This window comes from Rana temporaria, chromosome 1 (genome assembly GCF_905171775.1).
Source record: "Rana temporaria chromosome 1, aRanTem1.1, whole genome shotgun sequence".
NCBI lineage: Eukaryota > Metazoa > Chordata > Amphibia > Anura > Ranidae > Rana > Rana temporaria.
The window spans coordinates 252472975-252491635 of record NC_053489.1 but is presented as its reverse complement, the minus strand read 5'-3'; the positions used below and the strand labels follow the sequence as shown (position 1 = coordinate 252491635).

The following is an 18661-nucleotide window of genomic DNA, read 5'->3' as shown; positions in this document are numbered from 1 at the left end:
TCCTTGCCCAACTTGATGCGTACACTTGAACAATTCCGGATTATTTCTCATTTAAAAATTAATTACTCTAAATCATTCGCTCTGAATGTATCGCTGCCATCTTCGATGGTCAGTCTGTGTCAGGAGAACTTTCCCTTCCGATGGAAGTCAGATGACATTACCTATCTGGGCATTAGGCTGCGGTCCAACTTATCGGATCTCTACGATAAGAATTTCCTGAGCGAGTTGAAGGCCGTACAGCAAGATTTGCTTCGATGGGATGTTCCCACGATTTCCTGGTTCGGACGGGCCTCTATCTTAAAAATGACGGTCCTCCCCCCAATTCTGTACAAGCTGCAGACACTGCCGATTTCTCTGCCGCCCCCCTTCTTTGCGACATACAAGAGGATATGTAGGAAGTTTCTGTGGGGGGTCTAAACGACCAAGAATCAGCTGGTCGAAATTGTTGCTCCCGAAATTGGATGGGGGTATTGGCCTCCCAGACGTGCAGAGGTATTATTGGGCTATGCACCTGGCGAGAGTAGTGGACTGGAGGGTACATGCCCAACACAAAAGTTGGGTACCCTTGGAGAGCATGGTCACTGGGTCAGATCTGGGCAAGGTGCCTTGGTTTTCCAGGAAACATTGGACGCCTGGTGTTCAATCCCACCCCTTGGTCGGGGCAACCTTGGCGGCTTTTGTGAGGGCCTGTGGAGCACATTCAGTCTCGGCTACGGAATGTGGCATTACTCCCCTTAGAGGGAATCCCGACTTTCAGCCGGGAATGGAGAGATCTTACCTGATGAGCATATGGCCCCACTCGGAAATGCTGGCCAAACACTTCTTCTCTAGGGGTAGATTTTGTTCCATAAGAGAGCTGTCCTTGATGTCCCGGACTGGAGCTTTTGCCCTGATGCCCTACCTTCAGATACAGCATTTTTTAGACAACCCAAAGGTCAGATAAGGCTTTGTGAGACCGACCACAGCATTTGAATCCTTATGCATGGGCACGGCACCTCAGAGACATGTGATCTCGGTATTGTATGCGTCCATGTTCGCAAAACCCTTTGCTGCTATGCATAAGGAGCAGGCCTTTTGGGAGGACAAGCTGGGTAGACAGATTGAAGCGAAGAGCTGGGAACGGGTCCATTGGTACATACATAAAGGATCGCTCAATGTGAACACCCAGGAGAACGGGTACAAGATTAGAACTCGGTGGTATAGGACTCCAGATCTTGTCCACAAATTCTTTCCGTCTGTGTCGGACCAGTGCTGGAGATGTGGACAGACCACAGGCTCTTTCCTCCACATCTGGTGGGAGTGCCCGATTATCCAACCTTACTGGCGGGAGGTGCACAAAGTGACGACTGAGGTATCCTCACTACCCCTGGAGTTTTCCCCAGATCAATATCTCCTTCATCTTTCAAAAATTTCCAAGAAACGATAAAGTAGCTCAGTGGCGTTACACATGATTAATGCAGCCAGGCTCTGTTTACCTGTCCACTGGAGGGCCGTGGTGCCACCATCTATTAAGGAGTGGGTGGCACGCATTAATCACATTGCAGCGATAGAGGAGCTGATATACAGCGCACAGGATAGAATTTCCAGATTTACCTATGTCTGGGAGGACTGGCTTAAGTTTCGAGATTCTGCGGCTTACCATGAGCTGACACAGACTGTTAGCTAGACGTGACTTTGTTGCACAGTCCGGGGCAATGCTTGGTTAGTGATGGAGTTGGCTTGCCCTGATACCCAAATGTAAAAGCCGGAGAGGGTAGCAGGTGGTTCTCCCACCCCCTCTCCCGAATACGTGTACTAAGAATTCCTGGCAACAATCCCCCCTCCCCCCCACACACACCTAATTTTTTTTTTTTATATATATATAATTATTTTTTTCTCTTCTTCTTTTTCTTTCTCTTTTCTATCTCGCTGACCTTCCCTCTTCTTTCCTCCTATCTTTAGGGTGTAAGGGATCAATGGGAGGATCGATCTACCTTGGGGGGACCTTCCTCCCACCCTTGTAGGGGTTTGTGACTTTTCAGAGAGAGATACAATAGTGTAGAGAAGACTTAGACTGGGTGTGGTGGATCCACTGGTCTGCCATGCCGGGACAAAAATCACTGGAGCTAGTCTAGACTCACATGAGCCTTATTGTTGGGTGGGGTACCTAGCTCCTATGCTACATATGTTGCTGTTGTTCATGCTATTTACTGCAAGTCCTGATTGGATTTTCTAGGAATGCACTATATGTACCTGTGTCCTACATGCAAATGGAGCTACTTGGTCTGTACAGGTCATTCTCAAAAAATTAGCATATTGTGATAAAGTTCATTATTTTCTGTAATGTACTGATAAACATTAGACTTTCATATATTTTAGATTCATTACACACAACTGAAGTAGTTCAAGCCTTTTATTGTTTTAATATTGATGATTTTGGCATACAGCTCATGAAAACCCAAAATTCCTATCTCAAAAAATTAGCATATTTCATCCGACCAATAAAAGAAAAGTGTTTTTAATTAAAAAAAAGTCAACCTTCGAATAATTATGTTCAGTTATGCACTCAATACTTGGTCGGGAATCCTTTTGCAGAAATGACTGCTTCAATGCGGCGTGGCATGGAGGCAATCAGCCTGTGGCACTGCTGAGGTGTTATGGAGGCCCAGGATGCTTCGGTAGCGGCCTCAAGCTCATCCAGAGTGTTGGGTCTTGCGTCTCTCAACTTTCTCTTCCCAATATCCCACAGATTCTCTATGGGGTTCAGGTCAGGATAGTTGGCAGGCCAATTGAGCACAGTAATACCATGGTCAGTAAACCATTTACCAGTGGTTTTGGCACTGTGAGCAGGTGCCAGGTCGTGCTGAAAAAAGAAATCTTCATCTCCATAAAGCTTTTCAGCAGATAGAAGCATGAAGTGCTCCAAAATCTTCTGATAGCTAGGTGCATTCACCCTGCCCTTGATAAAACACAGTGGACCAACACCAGCAGCTGACATGGCACCCCAGACCATCGCATTTTGGCATTTCCCTCTCCCCAGTCTTCCTCCAGACTCTGGCACCTTGATTACCGAATGACATGCAAAATTTGCCTTCATCCGAAAAAAGTACTTTGGACCACTGAGCAACAGTCCAGTGTTGCTTCTCTGTAGCCCAGGTCAGGCGCTTCTGCCGCTGTTTCTGGTTCAAAAGTGGCTTGACCTGGGGAATGCGGCACCTGTAGCCCATTTCCTGCACACGCCTGTACACGGTGGCTCTGGATGTTTCTACTTCAGACTCAGTCCACTGCTTCCGCAGGTCCCCCAAGGTCTGGAATCGGTCCTTCTCCACAATCTTCCTCAGGGTCCGGTCACCTCTTCTCATTGTGCAGCGTTTTCTGCCACACTTTTCCTTCCCACAGACTTCCCACTGAGGTGCCTTGATACAGCACTCTGGGAACAGCCTATTCGTTCAGAAATTTCTTTCTGTGTCTTACCCTCTTGCTTGAGGGTGTCAATGATGGCCTTCTGGACAGCAGTCAGGTCGGCAGTCTTACCCATGATTGCAGTTTGGAGTAATGAACCAGGCTGGGAGTTTTTAAAAGCCTCAGGAATCTTTTGCAGGTGTTTAGAGTTAATTAGTTGATTCAGATGATTAGGTTAAGAGCTCGTTTAGAGAACCTTTTCATGATATGCAAATTTTTTGAGATAGGAATTTTGGGTTTTCATGAGCTGTATGCCAAAATCATCAATATTAAAACAATAAAAAGGCTTGAACTACTTCAGTTGTGTGTAATGAATCTAAAATATATGAAAGTCTAATGTTTATCAGTACATTACAGAAAATAATGAACTTTATCACAATATGCTAATTTTTTGAGAATGACCTGTATGTTCTGATCTATTTCTGTTGATGGTGTTGAAGATGCCTGTTAAAAATTTTTGGTCTTTTTCAATAAAATCTTTATGAAACAAAAAAAAAGAATGTTCTTGCTACCTATTTCCATACTCTCTTGTCTGCTTTTATTATATTTCAATGCTTAAATAATCCATGATTCCCCCACTATTTTTATGCACAGCAATAGTTCCTTCAGTGCCTGAGGATTTGTAGAAATTCGACCCTTTCTGGAATCTTAATATTAATATTGTGACTAGTGCTAACTCGTGACTTTCAGCATTCTAAGCATTTGATTTAATTCCTCCTAATGAAACTAAGTTAGTTAACTATTTCAATTGTTTTGCAATTAATAACTCCAATCCTTATACCTTCCAACATATTCAAATCTGTTTCTGCACAGACTGCTAATTTATCTGACACACTGTGCATGGATTCCTTGCACAATAATATGTGGCGGATTCTTCAGGTTTTATTCCAGTGAGTTTTAAAAACACTTCTCTTTTATTTGTGTCTCTGGTCAGAATCAGTCGTCCCTGAAGAGTGCTGGCATACACTGTGTTGGCATCATGCCATATTACTGCCAACCACTCCATCTGTAGAAAGGACTGGACACTGAAGTGGAGAGAATGGGGCTGCTCACCCCGAAAAATATAACAAAAAGAGTTTTCCCAGATGGGGTTGTTGCGCAGCTCTGATAGAGAAAGGTTTAAACCATGTAGTAAAAAATATATATTTTATTTGATTCACATGTAAAAAATGTGAACAAGGAGGGATGGCGCAATGGATGGAACATGAGTTATAGCAGGTACACAAACAGCGTTTACATGAGTGTGTAAAACGGTACACAAATGGTGTTTATACGATCAAAAATATGCATCATAATATAAACAATTCTAACGAACGTTTCGACCTGTTAAAGGTCTTCTTCAGAGAAATTTTGTGTAGCTGAAAGGGAACAGATAGTGGTTAGACATCTCATGATTGTAATTTTAAATATTAGAAAATACATTATTACGTTTTAAGTTTGTGTCTGCTAATACAAAAGGCCTGGATATGGAGAAGCAGTAAGCTACAATACAATATAGGCAGTTCATATGTGTTTAATACAGAACAATAATATTAAATGTATTTTTTGGGGGATTTGTAGTCCCCTTACCTTGATGCGGTGTCACAGGTGAGTGATGCGGGCCGGACGTTTAGATCAAATGGCCCAGCCAAGAACGCCCCCCATCCCAGGGAGTGTGGCAGCCAGCCACGCCGTGTGGAGCTCCTCGCTCGACACCACAAGAGGTCACCCCCAAAATAGGTAGGGCGGGTGGTGGAAGGACCGTGCGAAAGCCCGGGAGGGATGGGGGAGATTGGAGGTGATGGGAAGGAAAACTTAAAAAAGCCTGAAAGCAAGATAATACGGTGGTATTATGGACTGTATCTTTATACACATGCATAACAGGTAATTGAATGATATGAACATTGGTCCTTGAGGATGGGTGGGTAAGAGAACAAGACACAGATAGGACCGACATGAACTGTCGGTAACAGGGAAAAAGGCCAAGGGATGCCGGTGTAAAGATTATAAAGCAGTGTGTCTCTAAAGAAAGGGTGCGTAGGTCTCCCTATGGCACAGAAAAAAGACAGAAAAGAAGGGGAATGGGGAAAAAGGGAAAGAGGGAAGAGAGGAGGAAAGGAAAGGGGGAGGGGAAGTGGAGGGAGGAAATGGAGAAGGGAGAAAGAGAAGGAAAGAGAAGGAAGGAAAGGAAAAGAAAAAAGGGGGAGTGGGGTAAAGATGCTGGGAAAATCCAGAAAAAGAAAAAGAAAAAAGGAGGGAAGAAAAAGGAGAGGGAGGAAGGAAGCAATGAGGGAATAAGGAAGGGAGGCTGAGGAAATTAAAGGGAAGGGGAAAGGAAGGAAGGAAAGAAGAAAAGGAGGGGATGGGGGAGGGGAGATGGCAAGGGAGTGAAGGGAGAAGGGAAGCTGGGGATAAATGGAGAGTGAGAAAAAGTGAAAAAAGATGTGTGAACAAAGGTGCTAAGTGCAAAGTGAAAGAGGTAGTGACAGCAAAATACAATTGAATATTAATATTGTGACTGGTGCTAACTCGTGACTTTCAGCATTCTAAGCATTTGATTTAATTCCTCCTAATGAAACTAAGTTAGTTAACTATTTCAATTGTTTTGCAATTAATAACTCCAATCCTTATACCTTCCAACATATTCAAATCTGTTTCTGCACAGACTGCTAATTTATCTGACACACTGTGCATGGATTCCTTGCACAATAATATGTTGCGGATTCTTCAGGTTTTATTCCAGTGAGTTTTAAAAACACTTCTCTTTTATTTGTGTCTCTGGTCAGAATCAGTCGTCCCTGAAGAGTGCTGGCATACACTGTGTTGGCATCATGCCATATTACTGCCAACCACTCCATCTGTTTCCCTTCACATTGTCGGATCCAGTGCACACCATCCATGTTAGTGCTGTCAGTGAGGGAGGCTCCGGTCACTTTACAGGTCATTTCCAGAGTCCCTGATGGCTTCACAGTCCCAGGACCAGACTCCATCATTGAGATTTGTGTTGTGACATCTAAAAAAAATAAAGGAAATATTTGTTATCAATTTGATATAACTAAATACTCCTAAATGTCGATGAACAGACCATCTTACATTGTACACAGTGCACCAAGCACAGTAACCCCAGGATAGGAATCATGTCTACACTGAGCAGTTAGATAGAACCTCAGCTGAGTATAACGTTCCCTTAATTCTGTTCAGTGGGCTCTTCCTGGAGATTGTTCTCTATTTACACATCAACTCATCTGAATATATTTACATATATTTGATGGAACCAACTAATTACAAGCCAAGTGTTTTAAAGGTCTATTCATTTGGCACAACATTTGCTGGCATATATAGATCAGATGAAATTTAATGAGTGAATGAATAGTTTGAAACATGTAGGTATGTGGAATGTAGGGATGAGCTTCGCGTTCGATACGAACGTATGTTCGACTCGAACATCGGTCGTTCGATCGTTCGTCGAAACTCGAACAAAACGGGTCGTTCGCGCCACATTCGAGTGATGCAAAACGTCCCATAATTCACTGCGGCGTTGAGCACTGATGATTGGCCAAGCATGCTGTATGTCCGGCATGCTTGGCCAATCACAGCGCGCAAAAAACGAAGAGCCATAATTATGGCTCAGGAGGATTAGTACACGCCCCACACTATAAAAGGCAGCCTGCACGGCGGCCTCGTGTAGTGTGTTCCGGCTTTGTGAAAGAGAGGAGCAGTCAGACAGTTAGAGAGAGAGAGAGAGATAGAGCAGGAAGGCTAGTCAGTATAGTTAAATCTACAGTTTGTAGAGAATATATTCACATCCCTAGGAGTTGTCAATATATTTATAAACTGTATAGCTCAGCTAGATCTGCTATTAGTATCTGTCAGGCAGGAGATTGTTCTTCATGCAGTGCTCTAACGTGTTGTATTGCCTGCATTAGGGATTAGCTTAAACATAGTACTCCGTGTTATTCAATGTGTGCTAGTTAATTGCACATACACACATTACCTGTTACTGCACGTGTGCAATTTATTTGCACAGAAACGCAGTCGCTGTTAATGCAAGTGGGCTATTGAATTGCACAGAAACGCAGTCGCTCTTACTGCGTGTGTGCTGTTTAATAGCAACTAAACGCAGTTGGTGTCACTGCGTGTGTGCTGTTACATAGCACCTGAACGCAGTCGCTCTTACTGCGTGTGTGCAGTTTACTAACACCTGAACGCAGTTGGTGTGACTGCGTCTGTTTTGTTACATAGCACCTGAACGCAGTCGCTCTTACTGCGTGTGTGCAGTTTACTAACACCTGAACGCAGTTGGTGTGACTGCGTCTGTTTTGTTGCATAGCGCCTGAACCCAGTCGCTCTTACTGCGTGTGTGCAGTTTACTAACACCTGAACGCAGTTGGTGTGACTGTGTCTGTTTTGTTACATAGCACCTGAACGCAGTGACTCTTACTGCGTGTGTGCAGTTTACTAACACCTGACTGCAGTTGGTGTCACTGCGACTATTTTGTTACATAGCACCTGAACGCAGTCGCTCTTACTGCGTGTGTGCAGTTTACTAACACCTGAACGCAGTTGGTGTGACTGCGTCTGTTTTGTTACATAGCACCTGAACGCAGTCGCTCTTACTGCGTGTGTGCAGTTTACTAACACCTGAACGCAGTTGGTGTGACTGCGTCTGTTTTGTTGCATAGCACCTGAACGCAGTCGCTCTTACTGCGTGTGTGCAGTTTACTAACACCTGAACGCAGTTGGTGTGACTGCGTCTGTTTTGTTACATAGCACCTGAACGCAGTCGCTCTTACTGCGTGTGTGCAGTTTACTAACACCTGACTGCAGTTGGTGTCACTGCGACTATTTTGTTACATAGCACCTGAACGCAGTCGCTCTTACTGCGTGTGTGCAGTTTACTAACACCTGAACGCAGTTGGTGTGACTGCGTGTGTTTTGTTACATAGCACCTGAACGCAGTCGCTCTTACTGCGTGTGTGCAGTTTACTAACACCTGAAGGCAGTTGGTGTGACTGCGTCTGTTTTGTTACATAGCACCTGAACGCAGTCGCTCTTACTGCGTGTGTGCAGTTTTCTAACACCTGAACGCAGTTGGTGTGACTGCGTCTGTTTTGTTACATAGCACCTGAACGCAGTCGCTCTTACTGCGTGTGTGCAGTTTACTAACACCTGACTGCAGTTGGTGTCACTGCGACTATTTTGTTACATAGCACCTGAACGCAGTCGCTCTTACTGCGTGTGTGCAGTTTACTAACACCTGAACGCAGTTGGTGTGACTGCGTCTGTTTTGTTACATAGCACCTGAACGCAGTCGCTCTTACTGCGTGTGTGCAGTTTACTAACACCTGAAGGCAGTTGGTGTGACTGCGTCTGTTTTGTTACATAGCACCTGAACGCAGTCGCTCTTACTGCGTGTGTGCAGTTTACTAACACCTGAACGCAGTTGGTGTGACTGCGTCTGTTTTGTTACATAGCACCTGAACGCAGTCGCTCTTACTGCGTGTGTGCAGTTTACTAACACCTGAAGGCAGTTGGTGTGACTGCGTCTGTTTTGTTACATAGCACCTGAACGCAGTCGCTCTTACTGCGTGTGTGCAGTTTACTAACACCTGAACGAAGTTGGTGTGACTGCATCTGTTTTGTTACATAGCACCTGAACGCAGTCGCTCTTACTGCGTGTGTGCAGTTTACTAACACCTGAACGTAGTTGGTGTGACTGCATCTGTTTTGTTACATAGCACCTGAACGCAGTCGCTCTTACTGCGTGTGTGCAGTTTACTAACACCTGACTGCAGTTGGTGTCACTGCGACTATTTTGTTACATCGCACCTGAACGCAGTCGCTCTTACTGTGTGTGTGCAGTTTACTAACACCTGAACGCAGTTGGTGTGACTGCCTCTGTTTTGTTACATAGCACCTGAACGCAGTCACTCTTACTGCGTGTGTGCAGTTTACTAACACCTGAACGCAGTTGGTGTCACTGCGACTATTTTGTTACATAGCACCTGAACGCAGTCGCTCCTACTGCGTGTGTGCAGTTTACTAACACCTGAAGGCAGTTGGTGTCACTGCGACTATTTTGTTACATAGCACCTGAACGCAGTCGCTCTTACTGCGTGTGTGCAGTTTACTAACACCTGAACGCAGTTGGTGTCACTGCGTCTGTTTTGTTACATAGCACCTGAATGCATAAATATGGCTGGAAGGACAAAGAGAGGCAGAGAGTCACGAGGGCAAGAAGGCTCTGCATCTAGAGGTAACGCTGGTGGTGGATGTGGTGCATCCTCTTCAGCACGTGGCCGTGGCCGCTCATCCTTCTTTTCGGGAGCTGGCCGTGTTGAGCCTCAACATGCAGAGAAATTAGTGGAGTGGATGACCAAGCCGTCCTCATCCTCCTCAATGGCACAATGGCATCACACAATCCTTCCCTAGTCCCACCGTGTCCTCCTGAGGAGTCCCCCGAACTGTTTCAACACAGTGTTGGCTACATGCTACATGAAGATGCGCAGCGTTTTGAAGACTCCGATGACGAAACACAGATAGAGGAAGGCATTGATGTGAGCCCAGGGAGAGGGGGTGGCCGAGAGGGACAACAATCTGGGAGTGATGTTCCCCCAACTGGAGCATACTGCCAGGTTGTCGACAGTGATGATGAGGAGGGAGGGGATGATGAGGTCACTGACTCTACCTGGGTGCCTGATAGGAGAGAGTAGGAGGAAGAGGAGGAGGAGGAGGAGGAGGAGGATGAGGCACAGGCACATCTCCAAAGAGGCAGGATGCCCTCCAGGGGTCAGCTTAAGGGCAGCACACCAACTGCATTACGTGGCACTGCTGTGTCTCAACGGTAGGGATGAGCTCCGCGTTCGATTCGAACGTATGTTCGAATCGAACATCGGTCGTTCGATCGTTCGTCAAAACTCGAATGAAACGGGTCGTTCGCGCCAAATTCGAATGACGCAAAACGTCTCATAATTCACTGCGGCGTTGAGCGCTGATGATTGGCCAAGCATGCTGTATGTCCCGCATGCTTGGCCAATCACAGCACTCAAAAAACGAAGAGCCATAATTGGCCAAAGCCAGGGTGGCTTTGGCCAATTATGGCTCAGGGGGATTAGTACACGCCCCACACTATAAAAGGCAGCCTGCACGGCTGCCTTGTGTAGTGTGTTCCAGCTTGTTACAGAGAGCAGATCAGTCAGACAGAGAGAGATAGATAGAGAGATAGAGACGTGTCTTTTCTACCAGATAGTTAGATAGATAGATAGAGTAGGAAGTGTAGTCAGTATAGTTAAAACTACAGTTTGTAGAGAATATATTCACATCCTTAGGCGTCAATATATTTATAAACTGTATAGCTCATCTAGTTGATCTATTAGTATCTGTCAGGCAGGAGATTGTTCTACATGCAGTGCTCTAACGTGTTGTATTGCCTGCATTAGGGATTAGCTTGAAAATATTATTCTGAGTTATTGAACGTGTGCTAGTTTAATTGCACAGAAGCGCAGTCGTGGTTAATGCAACTGGGCTATTGAATTGTACAGAAACGCAGACATTCTTACTGCGTGTGTGCTGTTTAATAGCAACTAAACGCATTTGGTGTCACTGCGTGTGTGCTGTTAAATCGCATTTGACCGCAGTCGCTCTTACTGTGTGGTTGCTGTTTAATACCATCTGAACGCAGTTGGTGTGACTGCGACTATTTTGTTACATAACACTTGAGCCAAGTCGCTCTTACTGTGTGGTTGCTATTTAATACCATCTGAATGCAGTTGGTGTGACTGCGACTATTTTGTTACATAACACTTGAGCCAAGTCGCTCTTACTGTGTGGTTGCGTGTCGCGGGAGTGCGCGCGGCGCGGGAGTGCGCGCGCCCGCTGACGGCGTTTGGCGCCAAGGAAACGCTATTTAAACTGGTCAGTCCCTCACCACCTTGCTGACCAGTCTACAGCGTTTACCTGAGAACCTGCATCTGCTACCTATTGATTCACCTGTTTACCTGACCCGGCTTTCCTTGACCTTCCTTGTCTGCAACCCGCCTTTGACCCCGGCTTCTCCTGAGCACGGCTCTGCTCAATCCCTGGCTTGTCGCTGCCCGCCCGTACTACTGACCCGGCTTGGACTACCACGATTCTCTGGACTTTCCTTGTTACCTGAACCACTTACCGGTGAACCGACCGGCTTACTTACCTGCCTGATCTCTGTACCTACAAGTGCCATACTACCGTCTTGTCTGCTGTTAAAGTGCCCTGCCTGAACCAGCATACCTACCGGCTACCATTCCTGGACCACTACTCAGCTTTACCACCAGGCACTTGTGTCCCTCCGGACCCTTGACCCTCTGTCCATTCTACCAGCAGGTCTTGGGTCGGAGGCTTACGAGAGGCCGCTCCCTGCACGTTGGGCTCTACAACCAGGTACGTGACAGTACTGGTCAGCCATGACCGAGCCCACGCAGGGAGCGTCTCCTATGGAGGACTTATGCCGCCATCTGGATGGTCTTACTACGGCTGTAAGGAACCTACAAGAGGGTTATACCCGTTTGGAGGAGCGCGTCCAAACTTTGGCTACAACCGCTCCTGCGGCATCCGGAACTTCAGCCACCCCTTCTGTAGTGATGTTGCCACCGGAACCCCGTGTGCCCACACCTGAAAGATTTTCTGGTGACCGCAGCAAATACAGAGCCTTCCGCAACGCCTGCGAACTTTTCTTTGCGCTACAACCTAGAACTTTTTCGCTCGAAGCTACAAAAGTGGGCTTCGTCATCTCGCTGTTATCCGGCGAACCCCAAACCTGGGCACATCGCCTGTTGGAACGCAAGGAAGAATGCCTTAACCATCTTGCTGCCTTTTTCCAAGCCATGGACCTTATTTATGAGGATACTCAGTTAGCGGCAACTGCTGAAGCAGCGTTATGTGTACTCCAACAGGGGCGCAGGGCAGTAGAGGACTATGTAGCTGAATTCAGACAGTGGAGTTCCGACACCAACTGGAACGATGTTGCCCTGCGTCACCAGTTCCGTGCGGGCCTCTCGGACTCATTAAAGGACGAACTGGCTCGAGTGGGCATTCCCGCAACGCTTGACGCCCTCATCCTCCTCTCTGTACAAATCGACAGACGTTTAAGGGAACGGCGTGCTGAACCTACATCCGGTCCCGCACGACCCACATGGATGATGCCACGGGTACCAAGCTCTCCGCATATACCTCTTCCAAGTGCTGTATCGACCTTTGCCGATGCCCCAGAACCAATGCAACTAGGCCTACTGCGGCCCTCTCTAACACCGGAAGAGCGCCAGCGGCGCCCACGCAATAATCTCTGTCTGTATTGCGGAGGATCCGGGCACTATGTAAACACCTGCCCTGTCAAGTTCCGTAAGTGTTCAGTCTTGCCTTCTACCCTTTCATCCACTTTATGTAATAATGATACTCACCTGGTAATTTCAATCTCTCTGCAGCTCCCAGGAGGGGACGTCCAAGTACCCGTGATTATTGATTCCGGCGCTTGCAGCGGCTTCATGGATGCTTCCTTTGCCGCCCGACATGGAGTTCCTCTTCGACCTAGACGCTCGGAACTCACCGTTCATTTATCCGACGGATCAGCCATCAGATCCAGCCCTGTCACTCAGGAAACTGCCCCCTTACACACGCTCATTGCTAACAACCATCGGGAAGTTCTTTGTTTTGATATCATTGTGTCACCTATCTTTCCCGTTATCTTGGGAATGCCCTGGTTAAAGACTCATAATCCCCAGATTGACTGGGAGTCCGGGGAGATCAACTTCCTTTCCTCTTACTGCCGCCAACGTTGCCTCCAGGAGTCTGCAACTTCCTCATCTCCCTTAATGTGTCTAGACTCTGAAGTTGGAAACCGTCAACTGGTTCCGGAGGCGTATCATGGTTTCCTGGATGTTTTTAGTAAAAAAGGGGCAGAAACCTTACCTCCACACAGGTCCTATGACTGCCCAATTGAACTTTTACCTGGTGCAGAAATCCCGTTTGGTAGGATATTCCCCTTGACAGAACTGGAATTGGGCACGTTAAGATCCTATATTGACGAAAACCTTGAAAAAGGCTTCATACGCCCTTCCACATCCCCCGCGGGAGCGGGCATATTCTTTGTGGAGAAGAAAGACCATTCTCTACGCCCCTGCGTAGACTATCGGGATTTGAACAAGATCACAATTAAAAACAGATATCCCCTTCCTCTTGTCCCTGAATTATTCCAGAGACTAGGAGCAGCCGTCATCTTTACCAAACTCGATCTCCGCGGGGCCTACAACCTTGTCCGTATTAGAGACGGAGACGAGTGGAAGACAGCATTCCGCACCAGATTCGGGCACTTTGAATATTTAGTTATGCCCTTCGGTTTGTGCAACGCCCCAGCCACCTTCCAACATTTCGTAAATGATATATTTAGAGACTACCTTGATCTATTCGTCATTATCTATCTGGACGACATCCTGGTCTTCTCTTCCTCCCTGCCAGATCATCGGAAGCATGTCCAAAGAGTTCTAGCTCGGCTCCGTCAACATAGCCTATACGCTAAAGCCGAGAAATGCGAGTTTGAACAAGAAAGTATTCAGTTTCTGGGTCTTATAATCTCAATCGAAGGTGTCAGGATGGATCCTCAAAAGGTCACTGCTATCACAGAGTGGCCTGCTCCCACCGATAAAAAAGCAGTCCAACGCTTCGTGGGATTTGCGAATTTTTATCGTAAGTTCATCAAGGGCTTCTCTTCAATAATCGCCCCTATCACAGGTCTAACCAAACAGGGCACCCGTTTTCAGTGGTCTCCCGAGGCACAAGCTGCTTTTGTCACCTTGAAGGATCTGTTTATTTCAGCCTCTATCCTGAAGCATCCTGATCCGGTCCTACCCTATACATTGGAGGTGGATGCCTCTGAAGTGGCGGTCGGGGCAGTGCTCTCTCAGAGACAGGGGTCCAAATCTCTCCTACATCCAGTCGCTTTTTTTTCCCGCAAACTTTCAGAAGCCGAGAGGAATTATGATGTTGGGGACAGGGAGCTTTTGGCAATCAAAGCAGCCCTCGAAGAATGGCGCTATCTTCTGGAGGGTGCTGCACACCCTATTCTGATCTTCACGGATCATAAAAACTTAGAGTATTTAAAGGTTGCCAAAAGACTGAAGCCACGCCAGGCCAGGTGGGCATTGTTCTTCACCCGTTTTTCGTTCCATATAACCTACAGACCTGGGTCGAAAAACACCAAGCCCGACGCCCTCTCCCGGATGTTCAGTGGTCTTGAAGTCCCTTCATCTTCAGACACCATCCTTACTCCTGGAAATTTTCTCATGTTACAAGGAGACCTTCTCTTTCAAATCAAGCAGGCTTCTTCAGGAAGTTCCTTAGCCCCAGATCCTACTCTACAGTTAAGGGACAGCTTACTCTGGAACAAGGACAAGATTTTCGTCCCTCAACAGCTACGGGTAGCAGCTCTTAAGTCCTGCCATGACCATGAGCTAGCTGGTCATTTTGGGATACATAAGACGGCTGAGCTCCTCCAGCGCACCTTCTGGTGGCCCCAACTACTTCAGGACTGTAAAAATTACGTGGAATCCTGTATTACCTGTATTCAGCATAAGGGTAGCAGAACCAAAGCTTGGGGTTTACTCAAACCACTGCCTGTTCCAGAGAAACCGTGGAGAAGGATTTCAATGGACTTCATTGTTGAGCTACCCCCTTCGGAAGAATATACCAATATCTTTGTGGTGGTGGACAGGCTTTCAAAGATGGCGCACTTCTTACCGATGCTGGGGACACCTTCTGCGGCTGAAACAGCAAAAATTTTCATAAGAGAGATTGTGAGACTTCATGGCATACCTGCTAATATTGTATCGGACCGCGGGGTGCAATTCACCTCAAGGTTTTGGAAGGCTCTGTGCGGGGCATTGAAGATTGACCTCTCCTTTTCTTCTGCGTACCACCCGCAGACCAATGGCCAAACGGAGCGCACCAATCAGACGCTCGAGCAATATCTGCGATGCTTCTCCAGTTTTTCACAGGACGATTGGGCCTCTCTATTGCCTCTGGCAGAGTTCGCCTACAACAACTCGGTCCATTCGGCCACCAACCAATCTCCATTTTTTGCTAATTATGGCTTCCACCCTCTCTTCCTATCCAACACTATCCCGGAATGCTCAGTACCAGCTGCCCAAGAAACCTTGGATTTTTTCGCCACTAATAACAAATTACTCCAAGAGACAATGGCAAAGGCCCAAGAACATAATAAAGAGGTATTCGACAGGAGGAGAAGGGGGGAACATGATCTGGCTCCAGGAGACCAAGTTTGGCTGTCCACTTTGAATCTAAAACTAGCCTGCCCGTCCAAGAAACTTGGTCCCAAGTTTGTGGGGCCTTTCCAGATTCTCAGGAGGATTAACGAAGTGGCCTACGAGTTAAAACTACCTGCTTCTTTCCGGATCCATCCAGTTTTCCATGTGGCACTTCTCAAGCCTGCGATCCCGGATCCCTTCACCGACCGGAATGTCGGTCCCCCCGAGCCGGTACTTATCGACGGCGAGGAGGAATTTGAGGTGGAATCCATCCTAGATTGTCGGAAGAGACGTAACCTAGTACAATACCTAGTGAAATGGAAGGGTTATGGTCCGGAAGAAAATTCCTGGGAACCAGAAGCCAACATTCATGCCCAGAGACTGATCCAAGCTTATAAAAGGGCACACCCAAGAAGATTGGCCCAGTTGGGCATCCGGAGGCTGCCCGTAAAGGGGGGCCATGTCACGAAAGGAGATTCCGCAGTCCTGTCAATGTCAGGGGAATTCAGCCCCAGCGCGTGCGCATTGGCGCGCGTTTGCGCGCGCATGCGCGCGTCGGTGTGCGCGGCGCGCGACGCGGGAGTGCGCGCGGCGCGGGAGTGCGCGCGGCGCGGGAGTGCGCGCGCCCGCTGACGGCGTTTGGCGCCAAGGAAACGCTATTTAAACTGGTCAGTCCCTCACCACCTTGCTGACCAGTCTACAGCGTTTACCTGAGAACCTGCATCTGCTACCTATTGATTCACCTGTTTACCTGACCCGGCTTTCCTTGACCTTCCTTGTCTGCAACCCGCCTTTGACCCCGGCTTCTCCTGACCACGGCTCTGCTCAATCCCTGGCTTGTCGCTGCCCGCCCGTACTACTGACCCGGCTTGGACTACCATGATTCTCTGGACTTTCCTTGTTACCTGAACCACTTACCGGTGAACCGACCGGCTTACTTACCTGCCTGATCTCTGTACCTACAAGTGCCATACTACCGTCTTGTCTGCTGTTAAAGTGCCCTGCCTGAACCAGCATACCTACCGGCTACCATTCCTGGACCACTACTCAGCTTTACCACCAGGCACTTGTGTCCCTCCGGACCCTTGACCCTCTGTCCATTCTACCAGCAGGTCTTGGGTCGGAGGCTTACGAGAGGCCGCTCCCTGCACGTTGGGCTCTACAACCAGGTACGTGACACATCTGAACGCAGTTGGTGTGACTGCGACTATTTTGTTACATAACACCTGAACGCATAACTATGGCTGGAAGGACAAAGAGAGGCAGAGAGTCACGAGGGCAAGCAGGCTCTGCATCTAGAGGTAACGCTGGTGATGGATGTGGTGCATCCTCTTCAGCACGTGGCCGTGGCCGCTCATCCTTCTTTTCGGGAGCTGGCCGTGTTGAGCCTCAACATGCTGAGAAATTAGTTGAGTGGATGACCAAGCCGTCCTCATCCTCTCTCACACAGACTGATCATAGTTTGTCTGGCAAAGCAGCTGCCAAGGCGTCCTCTACCCTCTGCACAATGGCATCACACAATTCTTCCCTAGTCCCACCGTGTCCTCCTGAGGAGTCCCCCGAACTGTTTCAACACAGTGTTGGGTACATGCTAGCTGAAGATGCGCAGCGTTTTGAAGACTCCGATGATGGAACACTGATAGAGGAAGGCATTGATGTGAGCCCAGGGAGAGGGGGTGGCCGAGAGGGACAACAATCTGGGAGTGATGTTCCCCCAGCTGGAGCATACTGCCAGGTTGTCGCCAGTGATGATGAGGAGGGAGGGGATGATGAGGTTATTGACTCTACCTGGGTGCCTGATAGGAGAGAGGAGGAGGAGGAAGAGGAGGATGAGGCACAGGCACATCTCCAAAGAGGCAGGATGCCCTCCAGGGGTCAGCTTAAGGGCAGCACACCAACTGCATTACGTGGTGCTGCTGTGTCTCAGCGGTACAGCAAAAGTTCTTTGGTGTGGGCCTTTTTTGAAACCTGTCCATCAGATCGTACCTTTGCTGTTTGCAACATATGTCTCAAGCGTATCTCGCGTGGCCAAAACATAACCCGCTTGGGCACCACATGCTTGTCCAGACATATGTCGACCTGCCATGCAGCTCGTTGGCAGGCATACCAGAAAGACCCACACCAAAGACCAAAGCGGTCCACCCCTTGCCCTTCTGTGACCTCCAACCCCACTAGACCCCCAGTCCTCTCTGCAGCCTGCACCGAAGGTGTAGAAATAGGTGTATCACAATGTAGTTATGGTAGTACATGCGGGCAATCTACTGATATTACCAGACAAATTTCCCTGCCCCAGCTGCTGCAGCGCCGAAAGAAGTACACTCCCAGCCATCCACATGCCCAGCGGTTGAATGCTAGCTTAGCAAAATTGCTATCACTTCAACTGCTACCTTTTCAGTTGGTAGATTCTGCCCCCTTCCGTGAGTTTGTGGAATGTGCAGTACCTCAGTGGCAAGTACCCAAACGCCACTTTTTCTCACCGAAGGCGATTCCAGCTCTCTACCGGCATGTGGAAGGCAATGTCCATGCCTGGCTGGACAGGGCGGTCAGTGGTAAGGTTCATCTTACCGCTGACTCATGGTCCAGCAGGCATGGACAGGGACGTTACTTGTCTTTTACGGCCCATTGGGTGACTCTGCTGGCAGCTGGGAAGGACACAGGGCAAGGTACAGTAGTTTTGGAGGTTGTTCCGCCACCACGCCTCCAAAACACTACTACTGCTTGTGACACACCTCTCTCCTCCACCCCCTCCTCTTCTTCTTCCTCTGTGGCCTCTTCCTGTGGTGATGTTGGCTCAGAACCAGCCATGCTCCGTAGGCGTACGACGGGCTATGCAGGAATGCAGGCCAAGAGATGCCATGCGGTGCTAGAGCTGGTGTGCTTGGGAGACAGGAGCCACACTGGGGAAGAGGTTCTTTCAGCTCTGCAGGGGCAGGCTCAGAGGTGGTTGACGC

At 48.0% G+C, this 18661-nt stretch overlaps 1 gene segment (V, D, J or C); it reads right to left on the bottom strand.

Moving 5' to 3' along the window:
• Positions 1-6089: 6089 nt before the first annotated feature.
• On the bottom strand, positions 6090-6606 carry LOC120911363. The segment is given in 2 exon segments: positions 6090-6433; positions 6514-6606. Coding segments are annotated over 2 exon segments (390 nt in total).
• Positions 6607-18661: the final 12055 nt, after the last annotated feature.